General features: G+C 45.5%; 1 protein-coding gene across 1 annotated transcript; it reads right to left on the reverse strand.

Annotated features, from left to right (window-relative positions):
* LOC144175590 (short-chain dehydrogenase/reductase family 16C member 6-like) lies at nucleotides 1-24,645 on the reverse strand. Its single transcript, XM_077704652.1, has 6 exons — nucleotides 23,791-24,645; nucleotides 19,911-20,150; nucleotides 15,098-15,204; nucleotides 10,291-10,443; nucleotides 7,564-7,689; nucleotides 1-2,735 (listed from the first exon to the last, which is right to left on the reverse strand). Exons 1-6 carry the CDS (start codon nucleotides 24,022-24,024, stop codon nucleotides 2,645-2,647), a joined length of 951 nt encoding a protein of 316 aa, XP_077560778.1. The 5' UTR covers nucleotides 24,025-24,645; the 3' UTR covers nucleotides 1-2,644.
* Between the last annotated feature and the right edge of the window lie 42 nt (nucleotides 24,646-24,687).

Here is a 24,687-nt window from a genome sequence, read left to right on the forward strand (position 1 = left end):
TAAAGTGGAAACTACTATTTTATATATCACCCATATTTTGTGAACAGCACGACAGTATGCATAAAATTCTCTCAACAGCCCCTCACAGCATACATACAGGTACCAGGTTTCCAAAGGACTGAGCAATCAAGAAACACTGCTCTTGAAGACGCGTGCACATACCGTCACGACATAGCATCAAGTTACGCAGTATAGCCCACTCATAGCAAACCCGGTTTTAACGAAATTCCGGCTATAAAGAACAAATCTTCATTTCCTGTTACCATTCGTACACATATATTTTATGTCCAGATATAACAAAAAACGGATATAACGAAGTGATTTCGTTTTCTGATGTGTTCGTTATAAGCGGGCTGGACTGTACTAAGGCCAGACATCTCGCAAACAAAAATATCAAACACATCGACTCTCAATGCCCATACTGTAACTGGTACATGTAAAAGGTAATACTGTAATGCCCTAGCTTGTAAGCAGTATTTGAACGAGTGGGATCGTGACTGTCCTCAGTAACATAAGTACTGTGCGAGTAAATACAAATTCTTATAGTAAATATAAGACCTGAGCTGACATACAGTAAAATCTCGTTAAATGGAATAGAACAGAGTCTGACTTGTCCAATCAAGGGGTGGGGGAACTTTTATGCCAACAAAACGCAGTCTGCTGGTCCACGTCAGTAGCATTTAACGAGATTTCACTGCAATTGGAAGCAGACTATTTACAGGAAATACTCTCTAAATACAAGACAGCAGGTTCGATAAGTTATGACAACACTTCCTGCCTACTGGAACACACATTGTGAAACGATAATAGAAACAGTAATAGTAACAGTAATAGTAACATAGTAATAATAATAATAAAAAAAGGACCGAGGATAGAAACAGGCTACAAACACACATAAAAAAACACGATAGGTGCCTGTCGAAAAGGTCGCAACCTGTGGCCAAAAGTAGAACGGCTGCAGTAGAATGACATTCATGCCCGACGTTATACCATGGCCAATAACGCTACGAACAGGTGTCCACCATTTGTTCGGAACACCGCTGATTACCCTTGTTCTCTCATCAGAGTGCCAAAACAACAAAATAAATTCAACCAGAAGAACTATTAATGTTGGAAGCTTTACTAAAGACTAGCTTCCACAGGGTAAAGTAGCAGAAAATGTCCTCGTTCAAGGAACAAGTACTTTGGCACTGAAATGTATGTCAACTCTAAACAACTATGTGACAAGTAAGTAGTCCTGTTTTGCACAGCAAGGAACTGAAACGCACACGAAAGCACGTTGCGTGGGCATTTTTTCAGGATTAATTTTTCATCCCCTAGACATCTTTTTGTATTGCAACACGCGATACGTTACATTACGTTAAAATGCCGGAAGATTGTTACATGCTCCATGACTCCTGTACAGTAGCCGGTAAATAACAGGCAAAATTTCTCCTTTTCTTTCTATAACCACCAGTACTACAGTTTCTTTGCTAATGAAAAGACTGAGCTTAGAACTCAATTCCTTTTAACACTACGCCGTCGAGGCACTCGTAGCAGTCTCACTGCTTTTGCTGCCTTTAAAAATGTGGAAGAACAGGCAACGACTAAAACAACAATGGTTGCAACAAACACAGTACACAAACAACTGTTTCACTTCGAAACAGGGGGACAGGAGGCAAACGTGGGCTTGAGAGATCTAAATGGAGAAAGTACAAATAACCACGTATGGAACAAAATAATGCAAAGTGCTCTGGTCCTGTTCTAAACCAGGAAGTACACAGGACAGTAATAAACAGCACCAAAACAATGCAGGGCATTAAGTCCCTTAGCCCATAGATTTGTGGCAGACTGACTTGCCTCTGCTGTCACACATCGGTCATGGATTGGGCAAAAACAGTGCTCTGGTCAGTTCTTTCTTATTGGCAGCAACTACATAATTTACTAAAAGCGGTGCGCAGGAATATCGCGGCAGGCCAGTTTAAGTACAGCGCACATCACAGACTATGGTGTTTGCAACACCTGTTGCCCACAGGGACACATAAAGGGTGGAGTTTGTGACCTGTTGCTCGACTTTTTCATTTTCCAGACATTCGAAAGTGTCAGGTGCTCCCCGAAATGCTGGCAGCCACAGGGAGTTGTCTGCTTTCTTGTGATAAAAGTGGAAAAGGAGCAGGAGAAACTGATAAGAGTATTATTGCCTATCATCTAGAGAGCTGAACGGCCCCTTGGCAGCAGCAAGGTTAGGACCAATGGGAATGCAGGTGGTGCACTGGCACAATGAACAGTTCCCAGAAAAACCTGGTTAGTTTGCGAGGTCGACAGAACCTGCCCGTAGTGACTGCAGTTTTGAACTCTCACGCCGGCCCAACGTGGCACATCCCTGGGAGGGTATCTCTCTCTCTTGGGTGGTCAAATAAAGCGCAACTTCCCAATACCCACAGAGCCCCCGAAAAGCTACAACAGCAGAACGAGGTATGGGAATAATTCACACTTTGTGCATCATGTTGACCCCACTTTCTTCGGATGGCAAGAACCAGCCATACGCTAAGGAAGGCCTGAATGAGCCTCGGTGACCTCTGACCCTGCATTGTTCTGGGGCGTGGCCTTTCACGGTGGTGGCAGTGGTCGCTGTGGTGTCGCGGGGACAACAGGGTGGGCCCTTCTAGAGGGAGATGCCGCTGCCGTCCGCCATGGGGTTCACCATGTAGTCCAGGTAGTCTTGAACCAGCTTGCCCACCCTGTGGGGGAGCACCCTGTTGGTGGGCGCACAAGGGGTGGAGAGGGTGGACACGCTTTCAGGCATCTGTTTTGCAGGTCTTATCAACAACACCGCAAGTTCCAGGAAACTTAAATAACAAGTACACTATGGTACCCACTATAGCCGAGAGGCTCTGCATCAATTTTGACTGCCCATGGTTTGTTTACGAGTGAGAAACATATTCTACAGGGCAATAGATATCTGTATTTACCCCTCTTCAAAGATGTATCTAGAGTCGCTACAATTCAACTGGTAGCATCATGGTTAGCAGCAGAAAGACTTGGCCACTGGGCTGTTACGATATCTGAGAGCTCCACATCAGTTAACTACCCGTGGCTTATTACTGAGCGATTGATTGATTGTGGAGTTTAACCCACCGACACAACGCAGGCGATGAGGCGCGCCGTAGTGGAGGGCTCTGGATTAATTTTGACCACCTCGGGATCTTTAATGTGCCCCAAAATCTCGTACGCATGGGTGTTTCTTATTACTGAGCACCAATCTTACATAGAAGAAGGTGATATCTGTATTTACACCTCCACAAAGATGTAGCTAGGGTCGCTAGAATTCAGCTGGTAACAACACTGTGATTAGCAGCAGAAAGACGTGGCCACTGAGCTACTGCAGCAGGCGATACCGGTTTTAATCAGAGGAAGGAAACAGTCCAAGCAGAGACATCCAGGTACATTTAGGTGGGGATTAGAAATCTGTCTCAATAGGAGTGCAATTTAGTGCCGCAGTCCAGCTCAATTATAACGAGCTCAAATGTCACGCTGAATTTGTTCATCATATCTGAACTTCGTAACACATGTAATAAGCATTTTGTGCTTGCAAAAAAAAAAAGGGGGGGGGGCATCCCCACTAACGTGAAACCTGGGGAGGGGCGAAACATGCAGCGTATACGTGTACTCTTGGCGCCTTGGCGTTTTTGCCAACGGAGATGGAACCGTTGGAGGGTAGAGGTATACAGCTTTGCTATAGAAGTCTCGCATCTTTGAGGCACGAAGCGTTCTAGCGCAAGACGTTGGAAAACAAATGTCCCGGTGTTTTAGTACCATGACTACATGAAATGACAATGCCGACAGCCTGAGCCCCTAAGGGGCTTCTCCCCTAAAATGTGACGCGCACATGGCAGGCACTCTGACGCAACCACGTACATCCCCTGCACAGTGTTGGCTGCACCAGTGAAGCTCCTAAGGAAAGTTTACCACTCGCCCACCCGAATAGAATTACCGGGCCAAACAGCGACATGTGTGGGAAAACAGCTCATAATGAGGTTAAAAATTGCGCTACGAATTGTCATCCACACTGCTTATGAAAAGGGGCCATCAAATATCAGTTGCGATGGTGAGCTGGCCGGCAACGTGTAAAGCTCCAAACGTGCACCGACGCTTCACTTTGGCAGTAGCGGATAACGGCACACTTTCCGCACTAACGCAAAAAACGACGCAACGATTACTAAACAGCAAGGAACACTTCTCGCTCTGGCTCCATGCCGGGAATCCAAACCCCCCCTTTTTTTCCCTGATTGATTGTAGTGTTTAACGCATCGACGCTACACAGGCGATGAGGTGCGCCGTAGTGGAGGGCTCCGGATTAATTTGGACCAGCCGGGGGATCTCAATGTGCTTCGAAATATCGAACACATGGCCGTTTTTGTGCTTCACCAGAACCAGAAAAACGGCCACTACGGCCGGGAATCAAACCCGCGTCCTTGTGCTCCCAGGATGGCACTGTCTGTTCTTTTTTTAAAGACGATAGTCTTCCTTGCGCTAATTAAACGCAGAAATTTTGGTCTGTCTGTATGTCTGTCTGTCTGACTCGATCCAGACACCCGGCCGAAGTGAAACAAACTCTGTCCAGTAGTCTTATATACCCACAGCCAAATCGAAACATCGAAGTCCAGTGTCAGTGTTCATAATTGTCAACAACAACAACAACATTGTTGAACAAGAACAAGACATTAAGCAAATATGAGGCAGAAAATCAATACACGAGTGATATCTGCAGTGTTCCTTTTTTGAAAATTTTATGGATGCTTGGTTTTTGCGATAGCAAATGAAATAGTACATCAACGGCAGAAAACCGTCACCTGGTGTTGTCCGCGCTACCTGGAGGCATTTAAAAAAATCAAACGGCAACAGCAACGAAAGGTTCCAATAGATAGGTTCCACGTCCTGCTTGAAATACTCGTGGGGTAGGGAAGCGTGGTTCTATAAACGTTATAGTAGGGTGCCTCGATAAACGCGCATCTCCACTGTACGGCAGCGCTGACATCAAGGCACCTGACTTAAAGCAGCGGAATGCGGTAAATTTAAATTGACTCGAGCAAGCCCTAGCGTGTTATCTTGGGAGTAACGAGACGGGAGAGGAACAGCATGAGAGGTTAGCGGGAAAGAGAAGGAGGCATTTACTTGGCAGGGGCACCAGTCAACTATCGTGTCTTTCGTCGACATTTGCAACGAGAGGAGCAGATACGCGGACATTTTTTTTCCCCTTGTTGTGGTCAGCTCCATCAAGAAAGGGTGATCCCGAGCAGTACATATCATTCAGTGTGCGGGCGGAAAAGAGATCAAAGTGGCAGACAGTCAGGTGACAGGGTGTCGTTTGCTGTATGCGAGCTGCACACCCGCGTCCTTTCGTTATATCTGAAGCAATGATATTGCCTTACTGCATACTGTGACAGCCATGTCCCGTTTGTTTGCTATAGCCGAGCGTTCGTTATAACTGGAGCCGTTATAAGTGGGCCCGGCTGCATTACTGGCTGTGGCCGTTCAGCTGAAGCAGTGTGGTGTGTATGCGGAAATGTGAGCATCCAACAAAAATGATCCTGATATTATGCATTTTGAATTTCGCACTGCCGCAGCAGTGCGATTGATTGTGGTGCTTAATGCGCCCTACCTACAGCTGGGCTACTGAGCGCGCCATAGTGGAGGAGGGCTCCCGACTAATTTTCACGAGCCAGGCATCTTTCACATCCATCGAACTCTTGGCACGCAAGAGTTTTCACTTTCTGCCTCCATCTGTTTATGTATAGGTGGACTATAAAAGCATTCACCCGAAGTATAACACTGATTACAGCAGTTTTTTTTCCTAGGGCTTGCTGAATGTCTGCGACACCTCGCACGAGAGGGTTGTTCCACAAAGTGAAACCATATTTTTTGTATGAGCATGCTTTTATCTCATTTCTGCCATCATTGTTTAGATAATTACTTAAACATTGCTTATCTAAGTATTTACCTAATTTTTAATACGTAATCATTCTTTGCCGAGTATCTACATATGAATAATATACAGTAGACTCTCGATAAACGGAACTTCAAGGGACCGGAAAAATTATTTCCGTTTTACAGGAGTTCCGTTAACTGAGAGAGATGTTCTAAGGTGCAAATTTATGTGCGTACACACTTCTAAGGGCATTTCATGGAACTCTAACCACTAGAAAGTGACTGTAGCTGATAGTTTTCAGAAAGCAAAAAAACTACAAGAAGCGTAGGCACAGCATTCACAAAGTTGATTTGGCAACAATGAGTTGCTGTGCACTACAAAATGCGTCAATTATTTTTGTTTGAGTCCTTGCAACTGCATCTTCACGGAGGCTAGAGGCCTCAACTTCGCGAGTGCTTATGAGCCACTGAATTTAGAAGACGGCAACGTGGTAAAGAAGGAGAATAGCACAACGATGGCACGAACGAGATGACAGGCGCTGAGCCCTGTAGCCTCGGCGTCTAGAATCGAGACCGAACGACTGGAACAAGAACTACGATGTTGCATTCGTTGCGCTAACACGGCTGACCACTTACGAGACGAGGCTTACGAGGCCAACGAGGCTAAAAAGCATGGAGGAAGAAAAAAAACAAGAACGAAACAGCCGGAATCGTAAAAAGCTGATTCTCATGCCAGTGGATTTCACAAGAAGTTCCATTTGTGGTTCCGTTTACACGGTGATGCGGAAATTTTAGTTCCGATTACCGAGAGTTTTTTTACGTTATCTGAATACAAAACCAACCAAATTCCAGGCAACTGCTCCGTTTAAGCGGCAATTCCGTTTAAGCGATTTCCGTTTATCGAGATTCTACTGTAGTGCCTTGTATTTGTACGAAAATGCAGTTGGCCATTAAATAAGACATTAAATTGTTATAATAGCAAGTGTAATTGAAAATTGTTGTAAGAAAAGAAACAAACAAAAGAAAGGGTAACCAAATGAAATGAACAGCTGCCCACTTTCGACTAGTGACAACCGAATCTGGCAACTATCGCCTGGCACAGGCAACAACACACACAAACACGCACACACATAGCAAAAATAAATAAATAAATAAGTAAATAAATGAATAATAAAAAAAGTGAGTGACATAAATAATAAAGTGCACCTAATCTGGTGCCATCACGCTGGATCAGATACACACAGACCTAATTTTATAGCCAGCTCAATGATTCTGCTGCTAATGCCTGCAATTTTTTCTGCTGCTATCCTCTCTCATATGGATTTCTTACGATATGTCATGCCTGGGCATTCGCTAAACAAATCTTGTACGCGGGAACAAGCAAGAAAGATAAAGCCTAGCGGCCACACTTGCTGCAGCCATAATACGGAACATTTTTTTTTTCTGACTACAGGAGCAGAATGCATGCAATCCAGCTCTTCACAAGCCCTATACATACAACAAACGGTTGTGACAGAAGCTGGGAAAAGGACACAGTGCCCACCAACCCTTTTCTGCAGTGAATAACCAACAGGTCAAGTTGTTGGGAAAGACCGCTCTACTGCGGTACATTAGCAGGCTGACCGCGATGGCAACCGGAAGTAGATGGATACTCACAGGGAGAGCTTCAGGATGAGGTTGAAGCTGGCTGGCAGGACAATGAGCTCCTCGTCTCGGAGCACCCGGTCCACCACCTCCTTGGCTGCCACCTGGACATCCACTGGGGGAAACACCTTGGGGAACCTGCAGGGAGGGAAACGCAATGTGGGTGAAAACGCAACCGCAGGAGTAGGGTGGCCACACTGCTGGGTCAGCACTTTGGTTTTAGTGGAAAGTTGGAGCCCCTTTCGTACTTTTCTCCTTGCACCTTATGTCGGGGTAGCTTATTGCGGAAAACAGGGCAAGTGGGAGCGTCCACGTAGGTGCTCCCAGCCGTTCTCCTTAAAGAAGATATGTTCACCCGTAGCCCTGATTTTCACCTCTACGTTCCAGCAATCTTTATATTTTAGGACAAAGTGAGGAGAGGTGATACATATTTTCGATGTAAAGAAGCCAGTACAAATGTTCCCGCTCTCCCCTCTTCCACTCTTCTATGGAAAGCCTTCTTTGCTGCAGTAATGCCAGTTTTAATGCTCTGGATGGCTGGCTTTGCCACCTCTTATCAAAATCCTGTCCCATAGATCACAACAGCTGCTACCTACCCACACACACTAGAGCATTTCTTTTGTGTAAAGATCCCGGGATCATTAAAAGCATATTTACTCGGCCATGAGGTACTGGCGAGTAATTATTTCAAACCAAAGAGTGCACCGCACCTGAGGACAATCACTGGAGAGATAAATCTTGCAAGCAATGTTGTTACCCTGGCTTAGAGTACAACAAAGTTGAACGTTTACCAAAAGCAACCAGCCACGCACTCCGACCCATGCGGCACAAAAAGGGAAAGAACGAAAAAAAGAGAAGGGCCTTATTGCCAACCAAGCAGGGAAGGGCACTGTGTTCATATGTACTCCACGTATCTCACAGAAGCCTTGATAGCAAACACATGCACCAAGAAGGCTTTGTTTGGCAGGCAGCGTTATCAGTCTTGTATCTTGCACAAACAAAGGAGTTCGAAATGCTTATCACACTTCTCAAGAAGCCATGTGCCAGGGCCTTCAGAAGACTTGACATCTGGCTATGCCAAGAGTTTAGGCGACACTCAGCAATTTTATACTGAGTGTTATGACACCTAACTGGAAATGCTGGAAACCAGTTTGTTGCATTCGACTTCTTTGTTTTCGTCCAGAATGGATCCCCCCTTCCTTATCATAACCTATAGAGCTTCGACTGAATGAAATTCAAGGGACCAAAGGCAATGTTTTTGCAAATGAAACTCTGCACAAGTGAGATTGTTATATGAGGGAATTCTAGACAGAGCAAATTAGGAAATTCCATTTGGATGAAATGTTTGTTCAAATTGAGCTTGCATGCTGGAAACCGCTCAGCAATGCCAATCAGTAATTTTTGTCAAAGAAGCTTTGAATTAGAATTGTGTTCCTTTGTGAAATTTCCACCAGCACAAATGCTTCTGGGATGTTTTTTCCTACTGTGCCACCCCTTGTGTGAAAGCCGAATGTGATATATTCGAAATGTAGATGCGACTGTAAAAACAAACCCACTGTACAAAAACTATGTCGACAATTGCCACTTTGCAAAATAAACTGTCTTGACAAGATTGCACTGTGGCTGATGCAACCATAAGTGGCCAGAGAACATACCACACTTGCTTTACCAAATGCGACACCATGATGACACCACACATTTACTTCGACTGATTCTATTTGATTATGAGATTTAACATGCCGACGCTACACAGGTAATGAGGCGCACCGGTCCGTAGCGCAGCGCTCCGCATTAATTTTGACCACCTGTGGATCTTTAATGTGCCCCTAAATCTCGAACACACAGGCGTTTTCATTTTTTGCCTCCAGCAGACATACATTTACTTCACCTCAAAGACCATTATCCTCAGATCAACATGCTCGAACGCATCTGTCAACAGCGTTGCTAGATATGCAACTCCCTTAGAAACTTCAGACGAGTGCTTGGTTTTAAAATTTCAGGATTGGGTTGATAATTGCTTACTCAGCAGAAATCAGGTTTCTCAGCATCTTTTGAAAAAGCCGGCAGTTTGCATACTTCTGACAACAAACCTGTTCTTTGCAGAAGTTTATCTGATTTAAATTTATATCTTTTGCTGTTGCTTTCAGACTCAAGAGTTTAGAGAGAAGGCTTACGGCTAAGGTTTAGAGCAAAGGTTTAGAAGGAAAGCCTAGGGGGAAAGCCTAGGGGGAAAGCCTAGGGGGAAAGCCTAGGGGGAAAGTCTAGGGGGAAAGTTTAGAGCTAATGTTTATAGCTAAAGTTTAGAGCTAAAGCTTAGGGGGAAAGCCTAGGGGGAAAGTCTAGAGCAAAGGTTTAGAGGGAAGGTATACAAGGTCTAGGGGGAAGGTCTACAGCAAAAGTTTAGAGCTAATGTTTATAGCTAAAGTTTAGAGCTAAAGTCTAGGGGGAAAGCCTAGGGGGAAAGTCGAGAGCAAATGTTTAGAGTGAAAATCTAAAGCAAAGGTTTAGAGGGAACGTATAGAAGGTCTAGGGGGAAAGTCTAGAGCAAACGTTTAGAGGGAAGGAGTACAGTGAAAGGTCAGGGCTAATGTTTATAGCTAAAGTCTAGGGGGAAAGTCTAAGGGGAAAGTCTAGAGCGAAGGTTTAGAGGGAAGGTATAAGAAGAGGGTATGCATCGAAAGTCCAGAGGGAAAGTCCAGAGCGAAGGTCCAGAACGTCAGGAGCAAAGCGAACACTCACCACTTGCTGAGGAAGGGCAGTCCCATGTGGAAGAGGCCGCGAGAGAGCACGGCGGGACAGATGGTGGTCAGGCGGATGGCCCGGCCGGGCTCGGTCTGCGACAGCTCCCGCTCCAGCGACAGCATCAGGCCCATCACCGCAAACTTGGACGCACTGCACGTCCACATGACGGGAACAGGAAGGAGGAAGGAGGGAGGAGGGCAGAGTTGAGAGGAGAGGCAGAAACCCCACCAACTCAACGAGAAAACGATCTGGCCAGTGTGCCCCACTGTTGAAGCTGCCATCTGCGCAGTATCACTGGAAGCAACGTGATGAAGAAACTGCTTCCTGCCCATCGCATGCTTTGCTCTCGACACCCCAGGTGGCACTGAAGTACCAAGGTGGCCACTGGTTCTGCCATAGGCAAAAACCATTCTGACTCATTTTCGCAATAAGTGGGCCAGTGCCATTTTTAATGTTCGACAAAATAGCTCACAAAATTCATGCTTTGTGTAAAGTTTTGAGTGCAAACAGACAAGCAATGTGCCCAGGAAATTTTTTTAAATGATGCTCATGCATTAAAGCGAATCTTTTTACGCCTCACTCGCACCATAGATCTAAACACCAAAATGCATAGCAGTAAAGCCAACTTTAGACAATGAGTCTTCGCAAAGGGCATATGAAGACGGTCGTGATGAACGTAAAGTGCCTTAGGGAGAAAATGCTTCCGTGGTCGGACTCAAGCCTGGGTCCCTCACATTATAAAACAGGCGTCTGTTCAATTGTGCCATTCCGACAAGGTCATAGCAGTTTGGATTTTTGTACTTTGGCTTTTCACTCAGGTTGCATGGGCAAAAACTTTGTGTTTTAATCATCTTTCCCTTAAGGGGGCAGTTGGGTCTTTGGGGCCGAAAAACGGTCAAAAAAGCGTTTTCTGAAAATGGGATTTTCGGCCTCCACGGCCATTTTTCTGTCAGTCTGTAAATTACCTCATCAAAAGGCACCACCATATTTTGTTGTTATTATATTATGATAGCATTTTAAAGTGCACTCTACAGCTCAGTTAGCGCAGAATTCGATGGTGAAACGGCACTTTTCTTGCAATGCAAAGCTAGCATTTCGCCCCGAGATATCTCGGCACCCAGAGCAGGTAAAACTGTAATTCTTTTTGCTTCTGATACCAGAATGTGTGGAGAATACAATGCTGAAAGCAAATTTTTTAAATGGAGGATTTCGAAAATTATTATTGTGTTCAATTGGCACCACCTGTGAGCCATTTCTGGCAGAGCACGGGAGAAGCGAAGTTCACTGCGTTGTAAAACGACCAAAAATAGCTGAATCAAAAAAGTTCTTCCTACGTTGTATTCTTTAGTCATTTGTCTGCCTAGCCACGTGGTAATTGCCATTCTGTATGGAGTGGTTATTTTGTAACTGTGACCCAAAATAATGGCAATTAATCATTATTAAACTCAAAATATAATCATCTTACCAAAAATCTAATGGCAGATTTGAAATCAGCACAACAAACTCTATAATGCAGTGCAGTTTCATTAAAATTGGTTGGTAAATAAAAAAATAGCTCTAAGACCAGTCCGCGCCCTTAAAAAAGGTGGCTTTGATGTTCATTGGAACACCCTGTACACCATGTGTGCACAGCTGGTCCAGCACAAGTGAACTTCATTGGAACAAAGGTCACAACATGATGTACCATATTTTCCAATGTATAAGTCCCGTTTTTTTCTCGGAAATTTTCGTTGGTGCGTCTTATCCACCGGTGCAACTTATGTATGGAATAAATCCGGTTCGTGGCGGCCGCACCGGTCCGCGCTCGAAGAAGTGCCTGTGTGCTGTGTGATGCCAGTGCACGTTAAGAGACACAGCTCTATGGTCTAAACGAACCCGAAGTCCACTGCTACGGCATTTCTCATAGTCCATATGTCGCTCCGGGACGTTAAAACAAACAATTCGCGGCTTTTTTTGGTCAAAAACATAATGATATATAATGGCCTGCGACAACCGCGCACCACCTTCAGCCACGCTAGCCACGCGCAGTTGCAGTTCTGAATAAATTCAAAGTAACATTAAATTGGGTTGCAAAAACAAAATGCAGCTTATAAATATTACCAAGAGAGTTCATCTGAAGGATGTAAACGTGCTGCTGATTTTAAAATGATAGCTTGCTGATAACTTTCAATTTTCGGGCTGCTTCTGTTCGCATCACTTCCGTCTGCCCTGACACCTTCATTGCGCTGATTTAGGAAGACAGGACGCATGAGGCGCGCGACGTTTGGAGAGGTGGCCAAATGGGTCTCCGACTCTTGGGACTCCATTTCTACAAAAACAGTTGTAGCTGGGTTCATGAAGGCCGGACTGATCCCGTCCGCGAGTGGTGATGATGTTGGCGAAGAAGACACCAGTGAGTCGGATGACAACAGCGATGCGCCGGCGGAACTCCCACTTGAAGTTGCTTAATTATTGTTAGCGAGTCGGAGGAAGAAGGCTTCGATGGTTTTGCCTAAACGCCGCATGTAAGTACATGCCATCTGTGTATCAATAAACCATTTTTGAGAATTTAGTACTGTCTAGACTTCGGATGGTATTTGCACGTGTCTAGTACTGCTTACCGGGGGATGCGTTCAGAGGTGGCAGCCACTGCAACCATGTACCTTTGCTGCACCTTCTAACGAACTCGTCCTCTATGAGTTTACCTGATTAACAAGTGAGTCTTGTACAGCGGTGCGTCTTATCTACGTTTTTTTTTCTTAAAAAAACTGCTGTTTTGAGGGGGGTGCGACTTATACAAGGGTGCAAATTATAGACCGGAAAATACGGTACAATATGCTCAATTGCGTGAGTTGCAAGCTCTTTTCTCTGCAGACTGAGAGCTCAACAATCTTGGCAAACACTTCTCGTTGAAGGAACCGTACAGACAACCGTGCAGGAACCGTACAGACAAGTTTGCTTTATTTGAAAAACTGGGGTGTTCAAAACTCCTTACAGTTCTCTTCAAAAAATGTTGGTACTATAATGAAGGGGCAGACTTCCAACCACACCAAAATATGGTGTGAGAAGGGTCTTGTGACATACACCCTTTGTCAAAATTTTCTAGGCCAATCCTAAGCCTTCTTGACCACAAAGAATTCAAAGAATAAGCTTTACCTTTAAATGTGACAAAAATACTTTATGACAGTGAGGAAGAAAGGTGTTTTCTCTAGCTTTTTGGTATAAAACGTTTAAGCCTCGATTGGGACGTAAGCTTGTACATTGAATATCTTGCAGCCCGAGCACTTCTGGCTTGGCCTAGAAAATTTTGACAAAGACTGTACATGGAGGAGTTACCGAAAACAGGTAGTCAGTGCCCTGACTCAGTGCCACCATGAGGAAACCGGAAGTTTGGAATCGCTGATAAAATCGATGAAACCTAGCGCAACATTTCAGCGTGCGAAAGGTCTATGCCAAGTAATGCCCTAGGCATAGGCACTGTCCTCACTTTGGGCAGTCTAAGTGAATAGAATGGACCTTTTCCCAAAACTGATCTATGCATGTGCGTGTTGCTGGTCTGCCACTCTTTGCAGGCACCGCAGGCAATACAAACAGACGGGCGTATTTATGTCTTGCTGCTTCCTAGAGCTGTACCGTTTTATCCTGTTTTTTCAACAGTTCTCGCTAAGGTTGTACGTGTACACACACGTACACACACAAAGCTCGCAAAGGAAAGGGGCAAACAGGCTTCATGCTGTCCATGCTAACATATGTCTACCAGCAGGTAGTAACAAATTTGGGATGAAGAAAAAAGCAAAGAAAACGGTGCTTCAACTACTGCACATTAGTCTTGGGTATGTGCACCTGCTTCCATGGCTGCCAGGCAAAAGGAATGGGTGATGGATCGGTGGCAGAGGGATCGACCGACGCAGATGTTTTAATACAGGTTTTTTTGACGGTGAGATCTAAAGTTGGGGGGGAGGAGGAAAATGTCTGCCCGGAGTTTTTAGTTCACCATGGCGCCTGCTAGGAGAACTGGTACCGGAAAAATGCATTGACCAACGTAACTCCCATGACCCCTAAATGGTTTCAGAGAAAACCATAGGTGCAATTTTCCCAACCTATTCCCATATTAGGCTGATTTGGTAGGTATCAGGCATTTGTGCAAATTAGATGCATTACATCACAGGCTGAGGGTGAGAATGTAGCTTGGGAGTAACCACCCTCTCTTACTAAAGAATTCATCTTACTAGAGAACATTAGGCAGGGACAAAGCTAAAAATGAGACAAAAGACACGCTTCCAACGCGTTTTTCATCTCCTCTTTAACCCTAATTCCTTTCTCTGTTTTGCTGGACGCCTTAGCCTGCAGTCCCACATTGCACCCGACACAACAGCTGAGGCAACAACTCAGAATTGGAACACCCCTGTTGGCTAACTATCCTCTGTGCTGGTATTTTGTGTTCTTTGTGCATAACAAGTTTTCAGCTTTCATCTATCGACAGGGCAAATCAGGATCTGGTTCCACGAATGCACCATCCTTCATAGTAGCATTGGATAAGCAACTTGTAAGCAGGAATTTGTAGGAAAAATACAGCGGATTAATTTCCCGCACAAAGAAGGAAGGAAGCAGTATCGGTGCGCAGGAAAATGTGCGCCCTCGTTTCTCCGTTGAAGGGCAGACGACAGGTGGCTTGGTTTAGGTGCCCACAACAAAATCTGACTGAACAGACACTCCCAGTCTTTCGAAAATTGTGTGAAAACTTGCCGACAACGACCAACGGATCTTCTTTTGCAAACAGGTCATGCCCAAAGGAAGTGAGAGCGGTGTGACTGACAACACCCACCAGTACTCGGTGTAGTTTGCGGCCCCCACAAGCCCGGCGAGGGACGACACCGCCACGATGTGGCCTCGCTTGCGCTCGAGCATCTTGGGCAGGAACTCCTGGATCATCTGCGGACAGGGAGGAGAGCAGGGTCGGGATGGGGAACAGCTGTAGTCACAATATGGCCATTTGTGTCCCTCCATAGAGTAACAAGGACATCGCCTGAACATTACACAACTTGCACGCACACAGAGTACTATAAGGAAACAGGTGTTGTGATAACTGAAGCATTCTGCTCTGTTGTTGGTTTTACAAATTTTGGGGGGTTGGGGGAGAGCTCCGGATTGATTTCCACCCCGAGCCAAAATTTTTACAATAAGCTTTCTCGCTTTTTACCTCCAGATAGAACCTGCGTTATGTGGTTTTGCTGACAGGATAATAGTACAAAGTGCCCGCATTATGCGAAGGCTGTTGGTGTCCACTAAAGAAACCAAGTGATTGAAGTTTTTGGCACAGCACTGCTACAGTGTGCTGGTACTACTTGCTTTTCTGTACAGCTCTTTTACATCAGATTTCTCGCCAACTCCAATATGTCAGTTTTTTTTCTTTTTTAGTACAACAGCAGCAGTGAAGCAGTCTGCGGGCACCTGAGCAAGCTCTTTGGGTGCAATATATTGTTCAGGTTTTATTAAATTCTGTTATGCTGTCATCACCTGCTGCATTTTTCTCTCCGTTTTATTGACTACCTTTTCAACCTCTACGTTAGTTACATACAGAGGTAACTTCAGCGACTAAGAAGTTGACCCTAATAGAAGCGCTCTCTGGCATAACACCGTAGTCGCAAAACCAGGTGCAAGAAATCTTAAAGCTACTTCGATGACAAAATTCAGAGTATTGACTACGTCACCATCTTCATAATTTCTTGAGTACACATGATTTTGATTAATACCAGAGTTGTTCCCTGTTCTAAAAGTTCCCCTCTTTTTAAAGGAAGCGTAAAGACAACATACACCCTAGCATTACTTGAAAGAACGAGGCTTTGATAACCCGCTCAACTCAATTCTAGCCCCAAAGATACTTTCGCACACAAAAAAATATCAGGAATATTGAGAGCTTAAAATTTTTCTACACGTCAGCAGATGTCTGACATCTTTGGTGAGGAATAAAAAGCAGAGTAAGCAGTGCGTTTACTCCGCACTAGCATTCAAGGTTGATTGTTTGATTGAAAGGGTTTAACGCACCAACACTACACAGGTGACCAGGCGCGCTGTAGTGGAGGGCTCCAGATTAATTTTGACCACCTGGGGATCTTTAACGTGCACCGAAATCTTGTACACAAGGGCGTTATTGCTTTTCGCCTCCATCAGAAAAGCAGCTGCAGCGGCCGAGAATTGAACCCGCGTTCTCGTGCTCAGCAGCACAACACCATAGCCACTGAGCTGCCGCGGCAAGACGAGCGTTAAAATTGAATCAGAGCCACCACTGCGATTTCCCAATCAGGTTTATTGATGGCAGTTTTTGTCAGTGGTTGCCAGTCACACAAACTAGCAGTCCCAGCGATATCCTAGGGCACAAAATAGGCCGCTGAGTCGTCACTGTTTCGTTTATTTTCCTTGTTATATTTATCTCAATACTTACAATTTATATTGGCACAATTATTACCCTGATGTCGCGATCTTTTGAATGACTGAAATCTATGCTCCGTCACTTCATAATGTTGGAATTTTCACTATGCTTCCACAATGTCACAAGGCCTGCGTTGACACAAGGCCTGACACCATGTTGCATAACATAGTTGTGTGAATCCATTTGGACAATTTCCATACTTTGCTATCTCTTCAGCTCAACGCTTTTCGAGTTTTTGATTAGAGAGCAAGGTGATTGCTGCAGTGATATTCAGATGTACAGAAACTGTGCACTGGAGCATTGACTCTTTCGTTACGGCGGAAAAATGGCCGATTTTGAGTGCTTCCACAAAACTATTTTTTTCTCTTGAGCTAGTGGACACATTTAGCATTGCTATCCATGTAATTGTAGCTTATAGATTGCTCTTACAAACACATACCAGCAGTTTTGTGAAAGGTACAATTACTTACAGTTTATTCGTCAAATAATCAGAAAAAAATGCACAAGAAAGTATACACGCAACTTATATAGGCGATTGTAAGGAGCCTAAAAATTATTTTGGGAATTCTAAGATATACAAATTGTTCCTACATTTCTTGGCTATGATTCAATATATATATCAACGCTGTACACCAAGTTTTGTATTTTTGTGGGCCCGTCAACCTAGCTGAACTCACGGCTGTGCCACTCCTCGAAACCACTCGAGTGTAAGTCGGTCATGCATCCAAGCACACTTTTTTGTGTTCTGACACAAAATCTTTTTCACTTAGTGGTAAAAAACCAGAAAAAAAATCCAGCGCTCTTGAGAAGTGTCGCGCATCGCTCCGTAGCGGTAATCTGACACGAGTGCCAGGCTATCATGAAGGTGATAACGCGATATGACGCGACGCATTTGGCAAAATATCCCCACCGTATGTCGTCCAGACCCTACACATCAATGTGTAAAGCCGCAGTCGTAAGATAGGAAGACCGTTTTGTTTATAAATACAGCCCAAATACAGCGAATGCCGTTTTCACACAACTCGCCATTACCGCGGGTTCAAATTTCACTCTTGGCGCTGTCTCTGCACGCGAAATATCAACAAAACATAATAAAATCGAAAAATGAGTTGTCAGTAAGTACACCAGATGGCGTTAGTTGTCCGCCAGGCGCCGTTTTTAGCTTTTGCGGGACGTTTGAAATCATCGGACACTGGCGTCCGATGGCCTATGGCGAAAGAGGCAATGAAAACTGAAAGAGTTAATGAATCGTGGTCAAAAGGAAAAGAGTTACCCAAAAATCTTTCATGTCCTAAAGATTGAAGGAATCACTAATCCTTTCACAAGACACAATCTCGCAACGCTTGTCCACACCAGAAGTACACTGTCGGAGACAGCAGGAAGGTAATTTGGTAGAAGCTGCAAGCCGGCTGTACTCGTCACATATTTTCTTTTGAACACTTGACCGTGCATATTACCTGCAGCTTCCTCATGCGCGTCTATTCTTCTGTTTCGTCCTTACTTTTCCTAACCTGTCCTATGATCTGCCTCCGTAACACTTCCTCAATTGCTTTCAATGCCACTGTGACCCATCACAGGCGCTCCTGGCAATGATGTCCCAGTGCAGAAGCTTTCACAGTACTTGATACACCAGCAACCTCCATATGAATGCGGCAAGAAGCTCGTAGTTTCAACATAAAAAATCCAAATGCAGCACTGATTTCCAAAGAAACAAGTGTTCTGCTTGGAACACCAAAGCAGGGATGTAGCACAAATGTTCCTTAATGTGCTTACGAAAACCAGGTAATCATTTTACTGAGCAGTAGAGGATCCGTTACAGTTAAACCGTTAGATAAACCGCATTATAGTTATAGTCTTGGTTCCCCATTTGTTAGACTGGGAAACCACTAAGCTCGACTCGTTACAAAAAAAAAAATTCTGCAATATAAATCCTCCATTTTGTAGATATTTTTTTAAAATGCCACGCATGTTGCAAGGGCCCCCAGATTTGCCGAAAGAAGGCGGTGGGAGGGCTATGGACTTGCTCATATCAAAGCTTCTTTTCCGATTTTCTGCAAAAGTACAGCACGTGGTGTTACGTTTGTAAATCAGCTTCAATTGCAAGTCCATTGCAGTATACAAACTAAAAGTACCACCCCTGGTTTTGGAATTCTTGTTTTACATGCTGAAGCCATGCCTTAACTATAAGGGGTGCTGTAGGGCAGAGCTACAGATTATGTTTTAATCGCCCAGGAATTGTTAAACACTTGGCAAAGCCAGTCTACACACATTCACACTTTTGTTTTGTTTCTGACCCAATAAAAAAAGCCACTGCTGCTGGGAACTGAACCCACAGCCTCGTTCATCGCAGCTCAGCCACCACAGTACGTGGCCCAAACATAATCCCTTCCACCAGTGTCTATAAGGCCCCAGAATTCTTTCCCATTCGCAGAGTACAGAGCAAGGTTGGCACCGCTATTCTAAACTGCACTGGCACACGCCCTCGTGCATTTTAGGGCCCCAGAAGTCTTCGCCATTCGTAGAGTAGAGGTGAAAGGGAGAGTGTAAGGTTGTCACTGCTATTTTCAACAGCACTAGTACGCAACATTAATTGATTGATTGTGGGGTTTAACGCGTTGAAGCCACACTGGGCTGTGAGGTGCGCTGTATCGGATGAGGGCTCTGGATTAATTTTAGGGGCGAAGCCCATTAGGGCTGGGGCTGTTGGAGTCTCCTGTCGTCGTAATCGTCTCATGTAGCCACGGTACTAAAACCCCCGGAAACTCGATCATGCCTTGCCCAAGAACGTAACACGTACAAAAAAAAAAAAAAAAAAAGCACACTGGGACGGGACACTCGTTTACGCCTTGCGCTACAGATCTTTGTGCTTCAAAGACACGAGACTTCTATAGCAAAGCTGCATACCTCTGTACACCCCCAATGGTTTCATCTCCGCTGGCAAAAACGCCAAGGCGCCAAGAATACACTTACACACTGCATGCCTTGCCCCTCCCTAGGTTTCACGTTAGTGGAAATGGCCCGGGATTTTTAATCACCTGGGCACCTTCAACGTGCGGCAAAACCTTGACACACAGGAGTTTTCACTTTTCGCTTCCATGTGAAAAGCAGCCACTGCGGACAGGATCGAGCTGGCATCCTTGGGCTCAGCAGCACGATGCCTTAGCCACTGAGCCACCGTGACAGGCACACGTACACAACAGGTACTCACCCAGAAGTGCGAGAGGGTGTTGACCTCCATGGTTCTGCGGACCTGGTTGGGGTTCATGTTGAGGATGGGCATGGCCTGGGCGATGCCCGCATTGTTCACCAGGATGTCCACGTCGCCGATGAGGCGGCCGATCTTCTGCGCTATGTTCCGCACCTGGTCCTCGTCCGTGACGTCGCACGTGAACGAGAAGCCCTTGCCGCCCGTGGCACGGATCATCTTGGCCATCTCATTGTTGCGCGCCTGCATCGTTGTGCGAGCGGTGTATTAGGCCAACGGGCGCACTCACTCTGCTTTAAAATGCACGAAGAGGATAAGAGAGAGAGAGATTTGTGGCGGCGACTACTCGAAGAACGTGCCACAATTGAAAGTGGCAACTGGCGCTTTTTGAGACATGTGGTTCAAGAGCATTTGATTTTAGTGGAGTACCGTATTTATTCTATTATAAGGCAGTCATGATTATAAGGTGAGCGTGCAGTTTGGAGAGGACAAAAAATTGCAACATACACGCACACATATATGTGCTGGGCTTAGAAAAGGTGGGGTATGACTTTGAGACTATGGATTTTGGGGAAAAAACCTCGCCTTATATTCGAGTAAATACGGTAGTTTTGAGAGAAGTGTGCTTTTGTGACACGCTTCATTAGGCTGTTTCTGCAGAATGACTTTAAGACATATTTCTGCAAGATGTCCTTGGCACTGTTAAAATTCTCATATAGAATATGTTTTTAGTTCCAGTATGGCTTCTTACCAAGGTGTTTCGTGTGATCTCCCCCATTGTTGTTTACAAAGTTTCCAGACTTTAATATCCTTTACCTGGGAAAATCATCTCGGCAAGGGCATGTGCCATGAAAGCTGTCTGATTGATTGTGCGGTTTAACGTGCCGATGCTTCACAGGCGATGAGGCATGCCGCAGTGGAGGGCTCTGGATTAATTTTGACCACCTCGGGATCTTTAACATGCACCGAAATCTCGTACACACGGGCGCTTTTGCTTCTTGCCTCCATCAGAAAAGCGGTCGGGGTGAAAGCTCTCTGTGGGTTACAAAGAAGTCTGAGTCTCTGCCTGAGCTCCCACTCAAAACGGACACTGTTATACAAGTTTGTCTGCAATTCCCAATATCGTGCCTCTGACAGCGATGCAATGCTTCGGACTGTATCCACATCAAAAAGGATGTTTACAGTTTACGTGTGGCCTTTTGGTCAATCTCCCACAAGGTACGTCATTGAAATGGTCTGTTTACAAGTAACACCACTGAGTATTTGCCTAAGGTCTCACTCAAAGCTGACACTATGATGTGAAGAAGGGCGACAGGCTGGGCATGCTGGTCTGGTGACATCTTTGAACTATAATGCAAAATTGTTTGCAGCTCCCAGCAATGCAACACTGACCACTGTGCAAAGCTTCAACTAATTTTATTTATTTACACCACATTCCAGACCCCACAAGGGGCCCAAGCAGGATGGGCATAATTGGTGCGTCAGTAACCAACTGGCAACGCAGGGTATGGTAATGCAGCAACAGAAATGTGTATAAACACCGACTGGCTTAAAATTCTACATGACCAATTTCATCAAGGCTGCTGATAACGAATATGGGCAGCTTATTCCAGTTGGATATGCATAGCTTACACTGACATCTCTGTAGCTGCCATGTTGGAGCACTAGTTGCACGGTGGAAGGCTGCGAACTTATCTGCTACTCTTATCTCGTGCAGCACCGGGAATGCCCAGAGCAGTACTCCAGAAAGGGCTGTGGCGACGTCACATGCAAGCTATGCGTTGTATGCGAGAAGAATGAAAATTTCAAAATTTTTTCCCTGGCACTGTACGCAGACAATCACTCATGCGCTGTGTCGATGTGTACGCCAAGCTGTATGTTGTTAAATGTAATGATCACGGGCAATTCCAAGTATGTAGCTCTTTAGTTGGTAAAGAAACTTTATCCTCTATATTCTACGGAGTACTTGTAATGTATGGATGCCGTTCCCTTTCATCATAGGAGGGGGCGATTCTGTCGCAATACGTTGAGCAGATAAACCGAACGGCTCTGCGATGTATCATTTCAAGAGCCAGAATATTTTTTTTTTGCTTGTACAGGTCCCAAACTGAGCACGCATACACGAGTTTCAGTCTTATAAGCAAGGTTTATGCCAGTAGTCTAATACTTGAAGCCAATCAAAGATCATATGTCTAAGAATGCACAGAGACTTTCCTTTGTTTTTTACTCTCCTAGTGTTTGCAAGAGTGTTTTGGTTTGTTATTATAATGTAGCCTCTCTCTAATTTGCCTCCCCTTTCTATCTGTCTGACACCCCTTCCCTCCTCTCCCTGCACCAGCAGGCGTTCTGGTGTCCACCCCTCCGTGTGACAAATTATGCCTTCTGGTGGACTTCCCTCTCAACTTTCCAGTCAATAAATCCATTCATTCATGTTAGAGACATGCTGAATACAACTTTAATCAGTTTGTAATAATAAAACCATCATTACACCATGTTGGTAATTGGTGTCAATTACCACATTGGTAATTACACCCTGTTGGTATGCACTAACCTTGCTAAGGAGCCATGCTGGAAGTTCATGAAAAAGAATTAACTATTTCGTTTGTTAGTAATTTTTATGAAGACATTTTTTGGGGGGCATTTAGCTCTACGCTGGACCCCAGTTGTGCACCATGCACGAGTGCTAAGAAGGTTGGAATTTAATTATGTTTGATCCGCGTGGCACTTAATTTCTTTGAGGAGAACGCAATCATCCGTAACCGATCTGACTTAATAGCAATGTCATTAATATATATCAAACAATATGGAACCTAGTACGGTGCCTTGCGGAATGCCAAATGTTATCGGCAAATGGACAATTATTTTCAATATTAACATATTGCGACCGGATTGATAAATAGGAAGACATCCAGTTATTAATGCAGAAATTTAACCTGAATGTGTATTGATCCATTACGAATGCAAAAAAAAAAACTTAAAGCTATTATTACACATATCTTAAATTTGCTCTGGGGTGCAAGAAAAGTTAATGACAAAAATGTGTGCTGCACTGTCAAGCTGGGCGCCGACACTGCTGCGCTATTCACAGCACTGGTTGTCAATGCAGCAGACAATGGAGCCTATTCGAATTCCAACAAGGAAGGCATAACATGAGCCAAATGTGTTGCCGCGCCGAGACTTGGCAGGTATAAATACCTGCGCCGTGACACGCACAATGAGACACAAAATAAGGAAAACGAAGCGGAACGCCAGAATCGGCTCGGCCAATTTCTTCCTCGTTGCCTCAAGGCCGTGCGCTGGCACACGCGCTCGAGCACATTTGAGCAGAAAATGTCGAAGTAGAGGAGACAGCGAAGGCGGCAAATAGAGAGGAGCAACAAATGTCCAAGCTGCACATCAAAAAAAGATGTGCATAAGCGAAAGCGGAGAAAGGAAAACCGAGATTGCACGTAGATTAATTACACGCATTTTTTTCTTCTCTCGCATAGGAGATTGATTCACAAAGCAGCGACATATCTCCGTCAGTGCGAACGCCAGCGTGTCTAGGTCGCCTTTAAACGGCGGCGATAACAGCGCAAACATTAAGATTGCGCTAGTATGCAAAGCACAGATAAGAATGTGCGGACGTACGCAAACATTACGATAGGAAAATGGGCGTTGAATAGCGATCCATAACAACTCCCCCTTCTTGCCTCCGCGAAGTATGCAAACCGCTGCATGCCATTATATAAACATACAACTGAAAAAAAAAAAAAAAAAAAACGGCCGTTAAGCCGTTAGGACGCCCTTTGACCACAGGATGGGCCATGCCCTGTTATTAAACACTGCGGAGCAAACAAATGCGTGCGGCCGCGTGCGATGCGGTAGGATCGACTACGCTCACCTGATCGATGTCGAGGAGGACAACTTTGGCGCCCAAATCGGCGAAAATGCGCGCGATTTCGCGACCCAGTCCGCGTGCCGCTCCGGTCACGACGACCACGCTGTTCGACACATCCTTCCTGGGCTTGGGCACGAACGTGCGGTAGAACGCCTCCGCCAGCGCGAGTGCGAGCCGCACGAAGAGCCGCGCGAGCTCGACGAAGAACAGCAGCCAGTTGAATAGGTAGAGGAGCATGTCGCAGCCGGGGTTGCCTTGGTTGTCGGGATGATGCGACCGGCGCCGGCGCCGACGCGGCGTCTCCTGCTCCGGGCTGGCGATGTTGTCGGAGCACCAGCACTCCTGCTGGGAGGACCGCGGCTCGCGCCGCCTCCGCTCGATGTCAACGCCGTTGTCCTTCGCGCGAGACTTCTTCCCCCCGACCGCAGGCCCGGCGTCGATGAAGAGTGGGGACTCCAGTGCGCTGCTTGTCTCGGGTGCTCACAGAACAGGGAGGGGGTGCTCCTGCTCTCGAACAAACGAACTCCTACAACGGTCACTCAAACGGGGAAGGCAATGTGATCCGGAGCATCGCGGGCGCGACAGGCGACGGCGCTAAGTCGAGGGGAGGGTGGGAGAAGAAGAAAAAAAAAGCGAAGAAAAGCAGGAAAAGTTTGTCGATGCCCGGGAGGACTTTCGCAGGATTGGCCGAGAGCAAACACGGGTGATAGGAGAGGCGGATAAGCCGATGAGAGGGTGAGTGCGGGTGCGTGGAGGCGTGTGTGCAAGACGAGGGTTGCTACAGCTTGCTTTATGGTTACTGGTACGCGCTTTACTATCAATAAAATAGCAGGAACTGGCGCCACGGTTACTGGGATTTTCGGAGGAAAAATGCGTGTCTTCACGCATGACGTCCTAAGC

The sequence above is a fragment of the Haemaphysalis longicornis genome, unplaced genomic scaffold, assembly GCF_048455015.1.
Source record: "Haemaphysalis longicornis isolate Haplotype H1 unplaced genomic scaffold, Haemaphysalis longicornis Haplotype H1 scaffold_3, whole genome shotgun sequence".
NCBI lineage: Eukaryota > Metazoa > Arthropoda > Arachnida > Ixodida > Ixodidae > Haemaphysalis > Haemaphysalis longicornis.

Excerpts from the sequence above, each read along its gene's own strand:
- LOC144175590 (XM_077704652.1), bottom strand. The coding sequence starts at position 24,024 with ATGCTCCTCTACCTATTCAACTGGCTGCTGTTCTTCGTCGAGCTCGCG. Across the intron at positions 10,444-15,097 it reads GCAAACTACACCGAGTACTG|TGCGTCCAAGTTTGCGGTGA; the intron begins GTGGGTGTTGTC and ends GTGGACGTGCAG. Across the intron at positions 7,690-10,290 it reads CTGCCCTTCCTCAGCAAGTG|GTTCCCCAAGGTGTTTCCCC; the intron begins GTGAGTGTTCGC and ends CCCTCCCTGCAG.